At 42.8% G+C, this 19,493-nt stretch overlaps 1 protein-coding gene across 5 annotated transcripts in view; it reads right to left on the reverse strand.

Annotated features, from left to right (window-relative positions):
- Positions 1–15,428: 15,428 nt before the first annotated feature.
- The window catches only part of INAVA (innate immunity activator), a 202,543-nt gene continuing 198,478 nt past the window's right edge, over positions 15,429–19,493 (reverse strand). For all 5 annotated transcript variants that reach the window (XM_088445759.1, XM_088445758.1, XM_088445763.1 and 2 more), the window contains one exon: positions 15,429–15,919. In XM_088445759.1, coding sequence (XP_088301885.1) covers positions 15,824–15,919 — 96 coding nt within the window. In that variant the 3' untranslated portion in view covers positions 15,429–15,823. The remainder of the gene's footprint in view (positions 15,920–19,493) is intronic.

Below are 19,493 nucleotides of genomic sequence, written 5' to 3' on the forward strand. Positions count from 1 at the left end.
CCGCTCCCCCCCCATCTCGGCGCCCCTGTGGGTGTGGCCAGTGTCATGTGGATGTGTACACCCCTTACACCAGTGTTTCCCAACTCCAGTCCTCAGGGATCAGTACAGATCTCATTATCACAAATTAATTTTAAATAATTAGCTCATACTGTGGATGGTTTAAAATGAGTCAGCCAGTAATTAATACTGCTGTACATCAACTAGTAGATATGTAAAACATGCAGTTAGTGTGTCCCTGAGGACTGGAGTTGGAAAACACTGCTCTACTCTTGGCAGGATGTACTAACACAAAAATGCTTTTGCCATATGTATCAAGTTCCGGAAAGCAAAACTTTCCAGAGCTTGCACCTAATAGGCAACATGAGGTTAGGGAAAGGGGAAAGGGGGAACCCTAAGCACTGGCGCCAAAATATTAGTCACAAAAAGTTAGAAATACTTCCACAATCTAGTATTACATCAAAGTATGTACTGATATGGAGGTGCTACTGTGGAGGTGCTCCCATGAGAGTAAGGCATGTATGTCTCTATAGGGAAAGAAAAGTAAGGTTGAGTCTCCGATATCCAAAATGCTTGGGACTAGGGATATTTTGGATAACGGAATATTCCGTATTTTGGAATATTTGCATATCATAATGAGATATCTTGGGAATGGGACCCAAATATACACACAGAATGCATTTATGTGTTATATACACCTTATACACACAGCCTGGAGGTCATTTTATACAATATTTTCAATAATTTGTGCCTTAGATAAAGTTTGCGTACATTTAACCATCAAAAATCAAAGGTTTCATTAACTCAGTCAAGCCAAAAAAATTGGTCAATTTATTAATTATATCAGGTGAAAACATTTTATTAAATTAAGTTCACTTAATAGAATGGGATATAGGACCTCATTCAGAGTCGGTCGTAAGCGGCCGCTCGGTCGTACCCAGCGATGTTCGCAAAACAGCGCATGCGTAAGTTTCACAATGCGCGTACACAAACTAGCTGTTGCGATCGGAAATTTCTCTCTCCTTCAACTTGGCAAGGTCGTTAATTTGAGTGACAGGATGAGGCGTTTGTGGGTGGTAACAGGGGAAGGTGCTTGTGAACGGAGGAGTGGAGATCCAAACGCAGGCATGCCTGACTATGCAAATGGCATTTTATAGGAGTGCATAATTAACTAAGTAGTGTCATGGCACATGTGACATGGGAGGTTTTTACACTGACTTGATCGTAGTGCTTAAGTCAACCTTAAGCTCTACGACCAGCTCCGATGGTTCCCGATGGTCTCGATTAATCCTTATATGCCTGGAGATGACATGTATTGCGAACGAGAAGGGGGCGTGTTTTTAGTCTTAACGATCCCATCTTAAAGACGCAACTTGCGAGCGCTTCATTTGCATATCCGTCCCCTTTTACCTTACGACCGAGCGGCCGCAATGACCTACTCTGAATGAGGTCCATAGTCTCTTAATGAAGTCTGGACATACACAAACCGCAATTCAGTAAAACACACAAGTCAACTAGTTCTGTGACACTCTAATATAGATAGATTCAGTCAATCCCTTGTGACTGTACATAAATAAATTACCATAATGGGTATTTTTAGTCAATTGAAATGTCACTCCAAAACGATTTCATGTAGATCCCAAGCTGGGTATATCATAGCCAATAGTCCATAACGGGATCAGTATGTATTACCGCCGGCCACATGATTCAAATCCCAACAGCGCATGCCCGGCAGGGGTGAAGATTCCGATTGCCGCTAAAGGTAAGTAACCCTAACTTTTTCACCCCCTAACCCTAACCATCCCTTAGGGGTGCCTAACCCTAACCTCCCCCCCTAGTGCCTAACCCTAATCCCCCCTCTAAGTCCCTAAACCTAACCCCCCTTCTCCGCTGCCTAAACCTAAATCTCCCAGGGGGGTGCCTAACCCTAACCTCCCCCCGGGGGTGCCTAACCCTAACTCCCCCTTTCCCTACACCAAACCTAACCCTCCTTTCGGGGGTGCCTAACCCTCATTCCTCCACGGGAGCCCTAATCCCAACCCTCCACCCTGGGGCTGTCCGCGTCTGGTGCCCGGCTTTCCTTTGATCGGGATGCCGAATGCCGGGCTCCCAGCATAGGTTAAATGACTGGTGTCGGGATTTCAACACCTGTCATTTGTACCTTGCCGGGATTAGACAGTCAGGAAGCCGGCAGTTGGGATTGCGTCTGTCAGCTTCCCGACTGCTTCCCGTCCATAACATGTAGTATAACAGTGTTATCAATATATATTCTGTGAAGGTAAATACTGTACATTCAATAAATAATACAGAGATTGATATTGCTAAATTGATACTATCCAGGTATCTGGTATGATAAAGAAATGAAATAGATACCACTCTCTAATGGCAAGGGGATAGGTGGCTGCTACTGTGTCTCATGTACAATAGTAGTGAATGAGATATAAGAGGACCCACCACATATACCATGAGGGTATTAAAAGTAAAGTGACATCTACTATTCTGTTACTTCTACCACTGTGAGTCTGGTATCTGATGCAGGCTCACTAGTGAGAAATAGGGTGAGGAAATGAGAGTGCCTGAAAAGATCTCGATAAATAGATAAAGGTCAGGTAAGGGTGTGGGTTAATGAAACAGCCCATATGTTTTTGGCTATCCTCATTGGAAATCCAGTGAACATACTGTATACCCATCCCCATTTCCCACCTGAAGAAAGAAAGGAGTCAGCTGATCCATGTAGTTCACTCTCACCCCCCTGATATCGTAATAGACAGCACAGTGGGAACATTAAATGAGGTGGCATGGACAGTGTGTCCCTGAAATAAGTATACCTGGTGGTAAGTTGTGTGTTGCAGCAGTAGTGTGTCCCAGAATGGAGTCCTCATGTGCGCACCAGGGCCCCCCGTCAAGACACGTGTTTCACGAGTATGATGGCTTCGTCAATTGAGCTCCGTGATGTCATGGAGCTGGCCGGGTTTATGTGTTTCAACTTCCAATCATAATTAAGTATGGGATAGGTTTAGTCTGTCACAGGCATTGATAGGTGGGTCTGGTATAAATAAGGTTGGTGTGCAAAGGTTTGTGTGCATGTTAATCATACACGCCCAGTCAAAGCAGCTGAGGAATTGATCCAATTAGAGCCACAGAGCATTGTAATAAATTATTGCTACATATAAGTAAACGTTCCTTTATATAATAATACATTTTGCAATAGAATTTTGCAAATAATAAAATACGTTTTGGCATAATCATGGCCATGGTTATGGGCCTACCCACCGTGCTGAAGGAACCTCTGAGGGTAGGTCTCTAACATACTGGGGTTGAAATCCAGAGTGCAGGACACCCCCAAACCAGCCCAGCTGAGCCACCTCAGGGCATCACTCCTACAAGAAAGGTGAAGTGTAATAAGGTGTAGGATAGATAAGAGCAGGGGCGTGGGTCCCCTGTATTGCTTTGGTTGGGCTGCTTCAGGGCATTGTATTATATACACATTTTTCCTTTCTTGCACTTTTATCACTTCCATTGTTTGTTTATTATATATGTATTATTTTCACATCTTTATTTTTCACCTCCCTACATGCAGCAGCAGCTGCTCTTATCTATCCTACACCTTTTTACACTTCACCTTTCCTTATTGGAGTGATGCCCTGGGGTGGCTCAGCTGGGCTGGTTTGTGGTGTCCTGCACTCTGGATTTCAACCCCAGTATGTTAGGGACCTACCCTCAGACGTTACCTGGGCACGGTGTAGGCCCATAACCATGGCCATGATTATGCCAAAACCTCTTTTATTATTTGCAAATTCTATTGCAAAATGTATTATTATATACTGTATAATGAGTAATGTTGGAGTTGTGCATCTGTAATTCTTTTTTGTATGTTTGCAACAATAGTCTCCAGAGGTAGCACCTCCCATTATATATATTTTCATGGTGTGCAGTCTAGGGCCCCCTTTCCACACTATGTCATAGGTAGATATATAGGCTTGAAAGGCCTTTTGCTGCTCCTCCATCCTCTGAAGTAAATAGAGGGTTGAGTTCCACCGCATTACAAACTCTTGCTTCAGGTGATGGCAGGGCAGGTTCAGGAGTGTATGCTGGTGCTCCAGTCTTTGGCACGCAGTCGCTGAATGGCAAAAGTGGCTAGAAATTTTTCGGCCCACCCAAAGCGTCTCCTACACACCTCGGTCATTTGTCAAAAAATTCTGCACCACCAAATGTATTGTGTGAGTAAAACATGGGACATGCTGGCATTTGCCCAGATGTAATGCCCGCACAATATTGATGGCGTTGTCAGATATCACAAATCCCTAGGAGAGTCTAAGTGGGGTAAGCCATTGGATGAGGATTTCCCTCAGTTTCTCTAAGAGGTTGTTGGCGGTGTGCCTCTTACTGAAACCAGTGATACACAGCGTAGCCTGCCTTGCAACGAGTTGGCGATTCTGAGATGCTGCTACTGGTGATGCAGCTGTTGTTGCTGCGTAAGGCAATACATCTACCCAGTGAGCTGTCACAGTCATATAGTCCTTAGTCTGCTCTGTTCCACTTGTCCACATGTCCATGGTTAAGTGGACATTGGGTACAACTGCATTTTTTAGGACACTGAGAGCACTTTTTCTGACGTCTCTGTACATTCTCGGTATTGCCTGCCTAGTGAAGTGGAATCTAGATGGGATTTGGTACCGGGGACACACTACCTCCATCAATTGTCTAAATCCTACTGCAGTAATGGTGGATACCAGATGCACGTCAAGGCCTCAGTTATCCGCTTTGCAACAGGATGACTGCTGTCGTACTTCATCCTCCTCGCTAAGGACTGTTGGAGGGTCAATTGCTTAGTAAAAGAAGTAGAGGTGTTCCAACTTCCTCTCTGGGATGATGACTGACTCCCAGCAGTAACAGCAGCAGTGGCAGCAGTAGGCGTAGCAATGCTGGATCCTCTGGAGGATTCCCGGATAGGAGAGGAGTCAGTCATGCCAGTGACATGGCCTGCAGGACTCCTCCTGACTGAGGAGGAAATTGACGAGGAGGGAGTTGATGGTGTGGTTTGCAGGCGCTTGGATACAACAGGACAAAGGGATTAGGTGTCCCTGGACTGCTTACGGTCTTAGCCACAGTTTTTTGAAGGCAGTAACTTTTTATGAACACACTGCAGGTGACTTATAAGGGAGGATGTTCCTAGGTGGTTAACGTCCTTACCCCTACTTATTACACCTTTCAATACACAACATATGGCAACAGTTGTTGTCCGGATTTGGGTAGAAATATTTCCAGACCAAACAGGCTGAATGTTTGGTCTTCTGCCCAGGCATGACCATGATGGGATTTTTCCTCCCACGAACAACAACTCTTTCCCTTGGTGCCTGATTTAAACAAACCGCATCACCATCAGAATCCTCCTCGTCAACTTCCTCCTCAGCACCAGCTACACCAATATCCTCATCCTGTTGTACTTCAACAGTGACATCTTCATTTTGAATATCAGCAACTGGACTGGGGGTGCTCCTTTCAGTACTTGCAGAGGGCATGCAAATGGTGGAAGGAGCCACCTCTTCCCATCCAGTGTTGGGAAGGTCAGGCATCGCAACTGCTGCCACACTTGGATTCTCCTTGGGGATTTGTTATATCTTCTTAGAACGCACAGTTCTTTGCTGTGCTTTTGCCAGCTTAACTCATTTCATTTTTTTAGTGGTAGAGAAGGGCTTCCATCATCATGTGAAGCTGAACCACTAGTCAGGAGCATAGGGAAGGACCTTAGCTGTTCCTTGCCACTCTGTGTCATAAATGGCATATTGGCAAGTTTACATTTCTCCTCAGATGATTTCAATTTTTTTTAACGTCATTTTACTGAACTTTGGCTTTTCGGATTTTACATACCCTCTCCTATAACATTGGGCATTGACCTTGGCAGACGATGTTGATGGCATTTCATCATCTATATCATGACTAGTGGCAGCAGCTTCAGCACTAGGAGGAAAAGGTTCTTGATCCTATTTTATCCTCCAAATTTTTGTCCTCCATTAGTTTTAAGGAGAGACTCACCTCTGTAAAAATATTTTTTTTTCGGGGCAGCAGCCCTTGATAGACAGCAGTGAAAGCACCCTTGCACAGCTACACTGATGACAGTGACAGGTGTTTTTTTTTCTGCGCAGCTATGTCGATGACAGTGACAGCTACACCGATGACAGTGACAGCTACGCCGATGACATTGACAGGTGTTTTTCTTTCTGCATGCTAAATCTAAGCTGGTAACATTACAAAGGGCTGTTGGAGGCTGGTTTGTGTCCATACGAACTGACCTATGAACTATCCTGTAACAGAAGAACCTTTAAGAAGAACCAATGGAATCATGCCAAACTGTTCTATTGTATTGTCTATCCCTGTAAGAGTATATATGTGGGCTCTCTGAACTCGGAGGCCAGTCTTCTTGCTATGCTGTTGACGGAGGTTTCTATATTGATGCCGGAATCTGGGTCCAGTACGCGTGCGTATGTAACAACAGTACCTTGGGTCTGTATGATTTATTTGCGCTAATTGTATTTAGATCACAGCGTGTAACCATCTGTTTTTATATTGAATAATAATTTTTTGTGCTTTGGAACCACACTCAAAGTCTGAAAGCATTTATTAATTGTGCAACTCATAACGCAAAATAGTGACAATTTTAGAAGGTATAGACAGGCAGGAATCGATAGTTAGAAGGTATAGACAGGCATGAATCAATACTCTCCATATATTACAGTTTCATAAAGATCTGTAATATAATAAATCCTTTAATAACCTCATTCCAAAATCACTAGATCAGAAAAAATAAATATAAATAGTGAAATAAAAAAATAAAAAAATTCTAAGACAATTATATTCTAAAAAGAGAGTGTAATAAATAATGACATCACCAATCTCATAAAAAACTCTCAAATATATATCTGTATTAGAATACCTACAGTGTTATATCTAAAAAATATATATAAATATAAATCTACATTCATCAGTAATCAAGTGAAAAATGTATATTTAAATTAGGGGTGAGCGGGTTCGGATTTCTGAAATCCGAACCCCCCCGAGCCCCCCCGATCCGAGTCCGATCCGAGTCAGGCTCGACTTTTCCCGCCTGACTCGGATTCTGAAATCGAGGCAAAACGTCATCTTCCCGCCTTCCGAGTCTCGCAGGTTTTGGATCCTATATAAGGTACCCACGTCGGCGCCATTTTCTCACTCGGCTGTGGACAGTGAAGAGGGAGGGTGGGAGTTAGGGCTGTGTAGTGTAGTGTAGTGTAGTGCTGCTGTTGTCCACTACTTCAAAGTCCATAGGGGCTGGCTGTGTTGTGCTGTGCTGCTGTTGTTAATAGGGGCTGTGTCCACTACTTCAAAGTCCATAGGGGCTGGCTGGACTGTGTTGTGCAGTCAGTTCTCCATAGGGGCTGTGTCCACTCCAAAGTCCTGTGCAGTGTCCCAGTCCTAAAGAGGTGCTGTAGTGTTGTCCAGGGGGTGCTCTGTCCATCAGGGGTGCTCCCCCCAAGTGCTAAAAATATAATATATTTTCTGTGTTTGTGAATTGTGTGCGCAGTAGCCGCACGTGCATCAACAAAGTAGTGCCAAGCGTGCGCCTGTGTCATAAGTAAAGGGCCGGCTGGCTTGACCGTTAAAGGGTGCTGTAACCCCCGAAAGTACACTCCAGTCCAAACCAAAAAAAAATTATTTTCTGTGTTTGTGAATTGTGTGCGCAAGTAGCCGCACGTGCATCAACAAAGTAGTGCCAAGCGTGCGCCTGTGTCATAAGTAAAGGGCCGGCTGGCTTGACCGTTAAGGGTGCTGTAACCCCCGAAAGTACACTCCAGTCCAAACCAAAAAAAAAATTATTTTCTGTGTTTGTGAATTGTGTGCGCAGTAGCCGCACGTGCATCAACAAAGTAGTGCCAAGCGTGCGCCTGTGTCATAAGTAAAGGGCCGGCTGGCTTGACCGTTAAGGGTGCTGTAACCCCCGAAAGTACACTCCAGTCCAAACCAAAAAAAAAATTATTTTCTGTGTTTGTGAATTGTGTGCGCAGTAGCCGCACGTGCATCAACAAAGTAGTGCCAAGCGTGCGCCTGTGTCATAAGTAAAGGGCCGGCTGGCTTGACCGTTAAGGGTGCTGTAACCCCCGAAAGTACACTCCAGTCCAAACCAAAAAAAAAATTATTTTCTGTGTTTGTGAATTGTGTGCGCAGTAGCCGCACGTGCATCAACAAAGTAGTGCCAAGCGTGCGCCTGTGTCATAAGTAAAGGGCCGGCTGGCTTGACCGTTAAGGGTGCTGTAACCCCCGAAAGTACACTCCAGTCCAAACCAAAAAAAAAATTATTTTCTGTGTTTGTGAATTGTGTGCGCAGTAGCCGCACGTGCATCAACAAAGTAGTGCCAAGCGTGCGCCTGTGTCATAAGTAAAGGGCCGGCTGGCTTGACCGTTAAAGGGTGCTGTAACCCCCAATGTACACTCCAGTCCAAACCAAAAAAAAAATTATTTTCTGTGTTTGTGAATTGTGTGCGCAGTAGCCGCATGTGCATCAACAAAGTAGTGCCAAGCGTGCGCCTGTGTCATAAGTAAAGGGCCAGCTGGCTTGACCGTTAAAGGGTGCTGTAAACCCCAAAGTACACTCCAGTCCAAACCAAAAAAAATTTTATTTTCTGTGTTTGTGAATTGTGTGCGCAGTAGCCGCACGTGCATCAACAAAGTAGTGCCAAGTGTGCGCCTGTGTCATAAGTAAAGGGCCGGCTGGCTTGACCGTTAAAGGGTGCTGTAACCCCCGAAAGTACACTCCAGTCCAAACCAAAAAAAAAATTATTTTCTGTGTTTGTGAATTGTGTGCGCAGTAGCCGCACGTGCATCAACAAAGTAGTGCCAAGCGTGCGCCTGTGTCATAAGTAAAGGGCCGGCTGGCTTGACCGTTAAAGGGTTCTGTAACCCCCAAAGTACACTCCAAACCAAAAAAATATATATTTTCTGTGTTTGTGACTTGTGTGCACTGTGGCTGCACGTGCATCAACAAAGGAGCAGCGCCAAGCGTGCGCCTGTGTCCCATAAGTAAAGAGCCGGCTGGCTCATTTCTTAAAGGGTGGTGTAACCCACAAAGTGCACTACTCTCCAGCAAAAATAAAAAAATATTTTCTGTGTTTGTGTGCGCTTTAGCCGCACGTATATATATCAATATAACATAAATGGAGGACCAAACTTTCTCTGATAAAAATAAAATAGGGAAAGATCAAGAACCACTTCCTACTAGTGCTGTTGCTGCTGCTGGGAGTTGTTCATCATCCCAGAGAGGAAGTAGGAACATCACTACTTTTACTAAACAATTGACCCTCCAACAGTCCCTAGCGATGAGGATGAAGTACGACAGCAGTCATCCTGAAGCAAAACGTATAACTGAGGCCTTGACTGCTATGTTGGTGTTAGACGTGCGTCCGGTATCCGACATTAGTGCAGTGGGATTTAGACAATTGATGGAGGTAGTGTGTCCTCGGTTCCAAATCCCGTCTAGATTCCACCTGCATCCTCAAAGCAGCAGCGACAAGCGTGCGTCTGTCTGTTAAAGGGTGGTGACACCCTCAAAGTGTGCTACACAAACAATTAAAATATTGTTCTTTTTTTTTCTGTCTTTGTGAAATGTGTGGGCTGTAGCCGCACCTGCATCCTTAAAGCAGCAGCGACAAGCGTGCGTCTGTCTGTTAAAGGGTGGTGACACCCTCAAAGTGTGCTACACAAACAATTAAAATATTGTTCTTTTTTTTCTGTCTTTGTGAATTGTGTGGGCTGTAGCCGCACTTGCATCCTCAAAGCAGCAGCGACAAGCGTGCGTCTGTCTGTTAAAGGGTGTTGTAACTCTCAAAGTGCTCCAAAAAAATCAAAAAAATTTTTTTAATGTGTTTGTGACTTGTGTGCGATGTAGCCACACTTGCATCCTCAAAGCAGCAGCGACAAGCGTGCGTCTGTCTGTTAAAGGGTGGTGACACCCTCAAAGTGTGCTACACAAACAATAAAAATATTCTTCTTCTTTTTTCTGTCTTTGTGAATTGTGTGGGCTGTAGCCGCACCTGCATCCTTAAAGCAGCAGCGACAAGCGTGCGTCTGTCTGTTAAAGGGTGGTGTAACTCACGAAGTGCTCCAAAAAATAAAAAACTATTTTTTTAATGTGTTTGACTTGTGTGCGATGTAGCCGCACTTGCATCCTCAAAGCAGCAGCGACAAGCGTGCATCTGTCTGTTAAAGGGTGGTGACACCCTCAAAGTGTGCTACACAAACAATAAAAATATTCTTCTTTTTTCTGTCTTTGTGAATTGTGTGGGCTGTAGCCGCACCTGCATCCTTAAAGCAGCAGCGACAAGCGTGCGTCTGTCTGTTAAAGGGTGGTGACACCCTCAAAGTGTGCTACACAAACAATTAAAATATTGTTCTTTTTTTTTCGGTCTTTGTGAAATGTGTGGGCTGTAGCCGCACCTGCATCCTTAAAGCAGCAGCGACAAGCGTGCGTCTGTCTGTTAAAGGGTGGTGACACCCTCAAAGTGTGCTACACAAAGAATAAAAATATTCTTCTTCTTTTTTCTGTCTTTGTGAATTGTGTGGGCTGTAGCCGCACTTGCATCCTCAAAGCAGCAGCGACAAGCGTGCGTCTGTCTGTTAGAGGGTGGTGTAACCCTCAAAGTGTGCTCCACAAACAATAAAAATATTCTTTTTTTTTTTCTGTCTTTGTGAATTGTGTGGGCTGTAGCCGCACTTGAATCCTCAAAGCAGCAGCGACAAGCGTGCGTCTGTGTTAAAGGATTACATCGGTGACAGCATCCAAGTAGGCATGTCAGACAGTCCGTACCTGTACTGGCAGGAAAAAGAAGCAATTTGGAGGTCCCTGTACAAACTGGCTCTATTTTACCTGAGTTGCCCCCCCTCCAGTGTGTACTCCGAAAGAGTGTTTAGTGCAGCCGGGAACCTTGTTAGCGAAAGGCGTAGGAGGTTGCTTCCACAAAATGTGGAGATGATGTTCATAAAATGAATGATCAACTCTTCCAGGGAGACCAGCCTCCAGAACGTACAGAGGGACCTGTGGTTCCAGCAGGGACGAATTAATACTCTGTGAGGATGAGGATGTACATAACACTGAAGAGGGTGAGGAATCTGTGGATGAGGAGGATGAGGACGACTTCTTGCCTCCGTAGAGCCAGTTTGTGCAGGGACAGATTAATTGCCAGCTTGTTTTGTGGGGGCCCAAACGAACCAATCATTTCAGCCACAGTTGTGTGGCAGACCCTGGCGCTGAAATGATTGGTTTGTTAAAGTGTGCATGTCCTGTTTATACAACATAAGGGTGGGTGGGAGGGCCCAAGGACAATTCCATCTTGCACCTCTTTTTTTTCTTTGCATTATGTACAGTTTGGGGCCTAGTTTTTCAATGCCATCCTGTCTGCCACTGCAGTTTCACGCCTAGATGGGTCACGTGTTTGTGCCGCCCACTCGTGTCGCTTAGCATAGTCATCCAGCTACCTCGGTGCAACCTTTTGGACATAAAAACACTATTGTGAGGTGTGAGGTATTCAGAATAGACTGGAAATGAGTGGAAATTAAGGTTATTGAGGTTAATAATAGCATAGGAGCAGAAAAACCTACAAATTCTGTGATTTTAGCTGTTTTTATGCTTTTTTTCAAAAAAATACAGATCCAAAACACAAAACCCAGAACCCAAAACACGGAAGGGTGGTTTTGGCAAAACCAATCCAGATCCAAAACACGAAGAAAGATCCAGATCCAAAACCAAAACACGAAAAGTGGCCGGTGCACACCCCTAATTTAAATCCTTCCATATATAAACAAACCTAGTGATAAAGTGAAAACAAAATTTCATATAGTGTGTAGAACCGTGAAAAAGAGGAAGGTAACCTAATAAATTGAGTGATATCACTAAATCCAAACATAAAATAAAAATATTAAAATAAAAATTAAAAATAATTCTATTGCAAAATGTATTATTATATATAATGAGTAATGTTGGAGTTGTGCATCTGTAATTATTTTTTGTATGTTTGCAACAATAGTCTCCACAGGTAGCACCTCCCATTATATATATATATTTCAGGGTGTACAGTCTAGGGCCCCCTTTCCACATATTCTATTTAGTGTGTTTTTATGCACACCTGAAGGTATGAGACGCCTTCAATCTAGGCTAGCACCCCTTCCCACCTGTCCCTTACTGGTTTTAAGCAGGGATCTGGTATTTTGACTGCACTTTAACAAGAGGCACAATCTAGGTAAGTCCTAAAAATGTTTATACTGTAGTGCAGCTAAGGGTTGATTTTTGGGGCGTGGGTCCCCTGGATTGCTTTGGTTGGGCAGCTTCAGGGCATCTCATTATATACACATTTTTCCTTTCTTGCACTTTTATCACTTCCATTGTTTGTTTAATATATATGTATCATTTTCACATCTTTATTTTTCACCTCCCTACATGCAGCAACAGCTGCTCTAATCTATCCTACACCTTTTTATACTTCACCTTTCCTTATTGGAGTGATGACCTGGGGTGGCTCAGCTGGACTGGTTTTAGGGGTGTCCTGCATTCTGGATTTCAACCCCAGTATGTTAGGGACCTACCCTCAGAGGTTACCTGGGTGCAGTGGGTAGGCCCATAACCATGGCCATGATTATGCCAAAACCTCTTTTATTATTTGCAAATTCTATTGCAAAATGTATTATTATATACTGTATAATGAGTAATGTTGGAGTTGTGCATCTGTAATTTTTTTCTTGATGTTTGCAACAATAGTCTCCACAGGTAGCACCTCCCATTATATATATTTTCAGGGTGTGCAGTCTAGGGCCCCCTTTCCAGTCATTGTACATGGCACCTGGTTGTATTTCAGCCTGCAGTGATCACAGTGTTACGGAGGGGTAGGGGCTACCTTAAGGGCTGCGAGTACCTCCGATGGCTCACGATGTTAATCATACACTTTCCGGAGATGACGTGCGCTAAGAAAGAAAAGTGAGTGTCTTTACACCGGCGTGCGATGACTCTGCCGTCGCTCTCTAAGAAATAGAGGGTGTCCTTTAGCCTGGCTGTGCGATCGCTGCATTTGCATACCTGGCCCCTTTTGGCTGCGAGAGAGTGCAGCTTAGCGTCCGGGTCTGAATCGCCCCATATATCCCTTTCTATTAAGTGAATTTAATAAAAAAATTTCACCTGATATAACTACTAAATTGACCACAGTGGTATCCATAGACATACTAATTGTGTGTTTTTTTCACTTGAGACTATTGCTACTTTTTGCCTTACTTACATGTGTAAATGTTGTCTGTCTCTGTCTGGGTTCTCTTCAAAGAATATTTTTAATTAATACAATACAAGTTATATTTTATCATTTGGTAGAACTTGTGCCCCAACAAAAAGAGAGTACTTTTCTATCCCTATATAGACCTAATAGGCAACGCCATCTATATATGGTGTTGCCTAATAGAAACATATGGGCTTATTTTCAGATAATTCCCTGAAAAGGATCCCATAGGGTCCCTCCCAGTGTCCTCCATGGCTCATGCATGTGCTGACTGATGGTCATAAACCCGGAAGTCTGAACACTGCAATGGACAGCTCCTATTGGAAGTGCTGTTCTTTGCAAGTTTTGATCTCAAACCTACATGCATATGCATTAATAAATGTCTATATACATGTGGTAAGTTGAGGGATTTCAAAATGTTAAAGTGAGTAAAATAAAAATACAATTTTAATACCAATGATTTATGACTGACATTGTGGCCAGCTGATAATTGGTCATCATGCTGCCATAATGATGGGCCTATTTTTATGTGGAGGCCTGGAGCTGTAGTACTATCCACCCCATTGTCTATCTGGCCCTCGCTCTATGGTAATGCAAAATGGATGCCTTTCACTGGACCATAATGCATGCAGTGAGAGCATCACAGACAACTCCACTTTTCAGATAAGTTTGCCTAAGGCGTGACTGTTGAGTGCCAAGTTAGCACAGCAGGTGCAGAGGCGTGCCGGCATGAATTTATCAACCAGGCCATGCTATATAATGTCTATATTAACGGCAATGTGCAGATAGATAAACTATGCTGTGTCCATGCAGCTAGGTGACTTGTCTTGGCTGCTAGGTCCCACTAGATGATCCAATGCTGCTTCGGCAATGCAGCAGTGGATCAGAGAAGCTGGCAGCAGGCGTCTATTTACAAAAGACGTTTCCTGCGTCATTAGCATAATCACACAGCCGCTGCATACAAAGACTATGTAATATTTGTACATCTCTAAATCAGGACCTTAGGGCCTGATTCAGAGCCGGACGCTATTTGCGCTCGCTCGTCCAGAAAAAAGGGCTGGCTATTTAAATTAACCGTTCGCTCTTTGCGGTCTGTTCACGCCTCTATGTCTGAACGAGCAAACAAAACATGTGAACGTAATTTTGAAAAAAAACGCCCCCTGGCCGCTCGCATCATACGTCATGTCCGCTATTTATTAGATTAATCGAGTACATCGGACGGCGTATGAACTGCTTGCTATTCTTGTGGTTGGTTTTTCCTACCACAATCATGCGAGCAGTTCTAACTATAAAACAACCAAGTGACGTGGCCGATGACGCTGCTTTAGTAATTATGCACACTCTTAAAACGCCCATTTTGACCTTTAGGCACGCCTGCGTTCTGATCTCCACTCCCCGTTTTCAAGCACCCCTCTTACCACCCACAAACGCCTCATTCTGTCACTCAAAATAGCAGGCATTCGCTATTTAGCGAGCACACGATTTTCGGCCGCACTGACTGGTTCGCACATGCGTATTAAAATCCGTATGCATGCGCAGTTGTGCGAACATCGGTCGGATCGAACGAGCGGCCGCTTACGAGCGGCTCTGAATCAGGCCCTTAGTTCCTTCCTGAAACGTGATTACATATATTAATAGTCTTTTTAAATAAATATAAATTTAGAAAGTTTATACAATAAGCATAGACAAGGAGATAACAAGATGAATTGTACAACTGATCAATAATGAGAAATGGGAACACTTATTTAAAGATAAGCAGATTGTAACTATTGCCTATGTCAGAGGTTCACAAACTTTTTTGAATCACGGTGCCTTAGAGTATCAGCATTGTTTTCATGGCACCCCTAAGCCAAATGTTTGTTATTGAGTAAGTGTGCTTACCTGTCATCCTTAGGTTCAGTTATGTGGTGGTGGACAGCTTTGAGCTTCTGTTTGTCCTCATATTTACATTACATTGACCATAAATAATTTGATTTGGTGCTGGACCACCAACCTGAGGCCACCCTGCAAGTGTCCCGAGGCACCCCAGCATGCCACGGCGCACAGTTTGGGAACCGCTGGTCTATGTAAATGGAGGTCGCTATTGTATTCTAACTTAGAGACGAGACTTGTAAACAATATTCTTTATTAGAACTAATGATCAGTTTGTTCTCAGATACATGATCTCATTGTATATATATATATATTATACATACTGTACATATATATAAATTAATATGGCGGTGCTCAGAGACTCACAAAAAGATTTAAATACAAAGCATATATTTTTAAAAATAACCTAAAGGGCATCTAAAATCAGCTTCATTCTGTTTTTAACTGTAATGTAATAAACATACAGTACCAGCATGTTTTCAGTATTATTGTGTCTGCAATGCACTGTAAGAGGCAAGTACTCACGGATAAAAAAAAAAAAGTTTTTTGACCAGCAAACATTTAGGGAATGAGACTGGCAACATGACAGTGAAATAGGCAAAAAAACATGTACAGACAAATATAGTGGTGTCTCTGTAAGTGGGTCATTTTGTGCAATCCTGAGATTTCTACACCTGGCTTATAATTTGTGCCTCCTCTTGGTCATACCACTGCAGCGGTGCCCCCTCTGCTGTCCTTCTCAGCACATGCCTAGGTGGTATCTTCTGGAACAAGACAGGAAAATAATGTAAGAATCTGAATAAATACAGACTAAAATATTGTTGGTCTCAAAGTTATACTGAAAATGATTTGTAATTAGCTTAACTAAAGGACTGGTTACCGCTCCATCCCAGCTAACCAGGTTTGGGATTCTTCCAGAAAGAAGTGGTATGCAGTTTTTACAAACTGACAATTTACTAGGGTCAAAAACCAACAGAAAAACTACCAAAAACCTGACTTTAGAACAAATTAGAACATCCAACAACTGATTTTTTTATATAGACAAGATGAAAAAAAACAAAGATTTACTAATGGTTGCTTTGTAAACCGACAAAAACGTGCCATAAACATTATGGTTAACTCACCAGAAAAAAACACCTGCACAGTTTGAGCTGTGCAGGCTTCATTAGGTAAGTTAAAAAATGTGTGAGGTCCCTACATCAAAATCAGTCTAAGCTAATGACAGAAAATAGGGGGAAAACTGTGTTGGGTTCCCCTGATTTTCCAATAACCAGCACCTGACTGAACCAGCCGGGGGGCTGGCTATAGCAGGTAGACACACAGTGTGGAGTGCCCCTGACATAATGGCAACCAGCTGTGGCGTAAGTTCATCCCAGAAGCAAGTTATAATTTGGTGCCCCCCCCGTCACAGCCGTTGACACTGTAATGTAGCAATTTGCATGCAGACAGGCTATAGATAGGCAATAGATAGATGAAGGCAGCAGCTGATGGTCTGACATGGAGCTCTTCACTAGTTTATGGTGGCTTCTCAGGTGTCGGGAAGGGGTGCCACGTATTGGGCGGCCGTGTCTCCGGGTACAAAGTTACAGCCATAAATAGGGTGAATATGTTGTGGACAATGGAGGAGGTGCCCCTTCAGAGCTGGAGCCCTGCGGCAAGCACCTCCATTGTCTCCCATAGTTCTGCCCCTGGCAACCAGCTCTAAACTGGTCAGCCCAGGGCTGATCTGTGCAGAGCTTTGGTTCAAGGGGGCTTTGCTGTCGGATTTAAATTTCTCTTTGCCGTAGGTTTTGAAATGAAAGATCAAAACCGACAGCATTTAGATCTGCAAAAACTAACTGACATAAACATTGGGTTTCAATTGAAGCTGAAACTCGACAGATGATAATTAGACAGTTTTTACACTTCTAAACAATAGTGATATCTGTCCATGTCTATAGGATTTTGGTTTACAACCAAAACTGACCATTAGTAAATTTACCAACCAATGATACAGGTCAATAGTGGTTATCTGCCAGCCACATTAAGAACATGGTGTAATAAATTTGAATATGATATTTCTTGGGCATCATTTCCAGTCTGGTAATATGGTGCCAGTGCATGTATGGAAAGCTTGTCTCTTGAGGGACCCTGCAATTATCTTTTTACATATGTTTTCCTCATACATCCTTGCTGCAGTCACACCGAACAGCCCCTCTTGGACCGCCAAGTTCCATGCGACTCTGCTAGTGCCGGGCATCTCCTTCGCATCTTCTTTTCCCAAAAATGCATCTTAGTAGTAATGTGGTGCAACTAGGATTAATTTATATGCAACACTTTATATCTGTGTGCGACTGAGGGGCAGATTCAATTAGAGGTGAAAAGTCGCAACCGGTGAAATGCATTAGCCGCTGCAATCTTTTCACCTCATTTGCCTGTTTGACCGCCATATTCCATTCCAAAACAGGCAAAAACACAGATGTGCGAATGCAGCAAATGGCGAAACTAGTGAATAGAACAGGATATTTTGGGAAAATCAGTTTGTACCTCTGAGCCAAATCCCCAATTTTTTTGTCAAAAATAGGGATTTTGCACATCTTTTCTTCTGCCTTTGGGTAGTGAAACTTTCTCACCTGTTTTTACCTATGGAGTTTTCGCAAATGCGAAAATGTCATGGAATTGAATAGGGCAATATGTGGAAATGCAGTGAAAACCTCAAATCTGCAAACTCTTTTTGCCAATTGCAGCTTTTTTTATTACCGTTATTGCTTTCTTTTATCAGATACTTTTAGACCTACAGATGTGTTCTTATACATCTAGGGGTATATTTATTAAAGTTCGATTTTGGATTTATGGTGTATTTGAATTTAATTTTGCACATCAGAGATTTACCAAAGGTAAAATTGAATATAAACCCAAATCACATTCAAAATAAAATACTGTAAAAACATCAGTACTTTTACATAGAGGATTTATCAACATCAAATAAAAAATTTAACACAAAAGGCCAAATGTAATAGTGTTCAAGTTTTAGTTCAAATAAAACTCGCACCTTCTCGCATTTTTTGAAGGTGCAGGTTGGTGCCCGGACTCGCAAATTTAATAGCCTGCAAATTTTTGAGCTCGAGGCTATTACACTATGCGAATCTGTGTGAGTATTTCCCTATGCGACTAGCATTAAAAGGTGTGAGTTATACAGAAGCCTTCACAGATCAGTGAGATCTATGAAGTCTTCTGTCTGTGTTTAAAAAAAAAATATGTGCACCCCCTCCCCAGTAGCATAACCAGCCCCGGGCTCTGTACAGCTTGTCCTGGTTCTAAATATATGGGGGACAAAATGCGTAGGTGTATTTTAAGTACCAGCACAGGTCTTTTCAGATCCGGTCCTGGTTGTGAAAATGCAGGGGACAAAACGAGTAGGGCTCCCTGTAATTTCTATAACCAGCATCAGACTCTTTCCAGCAGGGGAGGGGGGGGGGTAATTCCACAGCCAGGGAATCCCTTTCATCGGTTCACCCTCTCCAGGGCCCCCCAGGCCTAGGCTGATAGCCCAGAGCTATCCTTGGCCGGTGGGTGCCGGGTTGATAGTGTAAATGTGTGGTGTAAAAGATAGATTGTGTAAATATTGTCCTTTGCAAAAGAACTACAGGTGCCAGCAAGCCTCCCCCGCATGCTGGTACTTAGAGAACCACAAGTACCAGCATGTGGAGCATTATGGGTCCGCTGGTACCTGTACTTTTACTGCAAAAGACTTTCAAATAACAAAAAAGGGGTTTTCCTCTTACAAGGCGTACAAATAATAATTAAAACATAACTTTTATTACTCAATTCATATATATATATATATATATATATATATATATATATATACACACACACATATATATGTAATAAACAGCAAAATATTTAAGAAAGTGTTTCTAGACTCAAACAAACATATTGTATTGACATTACAAATAAAAAGTGTGTTTAAAACAAGAGTCCCGCAGTGTGTTTTAATAGTGATTAATTATTAGTCCTTTATATGAGATTTATAATTGAACACTTACAATGAGCATGAAGTAGGAAGATATGTGGTCCTGTGTAATTATCATGAGTTTATAAGCAATAAATTGACACATTTAGTTCTTCCACAATATCATCATTGTATCCAGATTTTAGTAACATTTGTTGCTAAAAGGATTCTGTAACTGCTCAAATCTGGCAGACTTTTGAATTAAGTAATATTCTTTTTATACCTGCCTGCCACCTTATGCCCTATACAGATTCAATCTATTATGCAAATACATAGCTGTCATCTTTCACAAGACAGCTATGTATTTGGTAACTATAATGCGTGTGAGGCGCAAGTAGGAATAT

This window comes from Taudactylus pleione, unplaced genomic scaffold (assembly GCF_031769625.1).
Source record: "Taudactylus pleione unplaced genomic scaffold, aTauple2 ptg000387l, whole genome shotgun sequence".
NCBI lineage: Eukaryota > Metazoa > Chordata > Amphibia > Anura > Myobatrachidae > Taudactylus > Taudactylus pleione.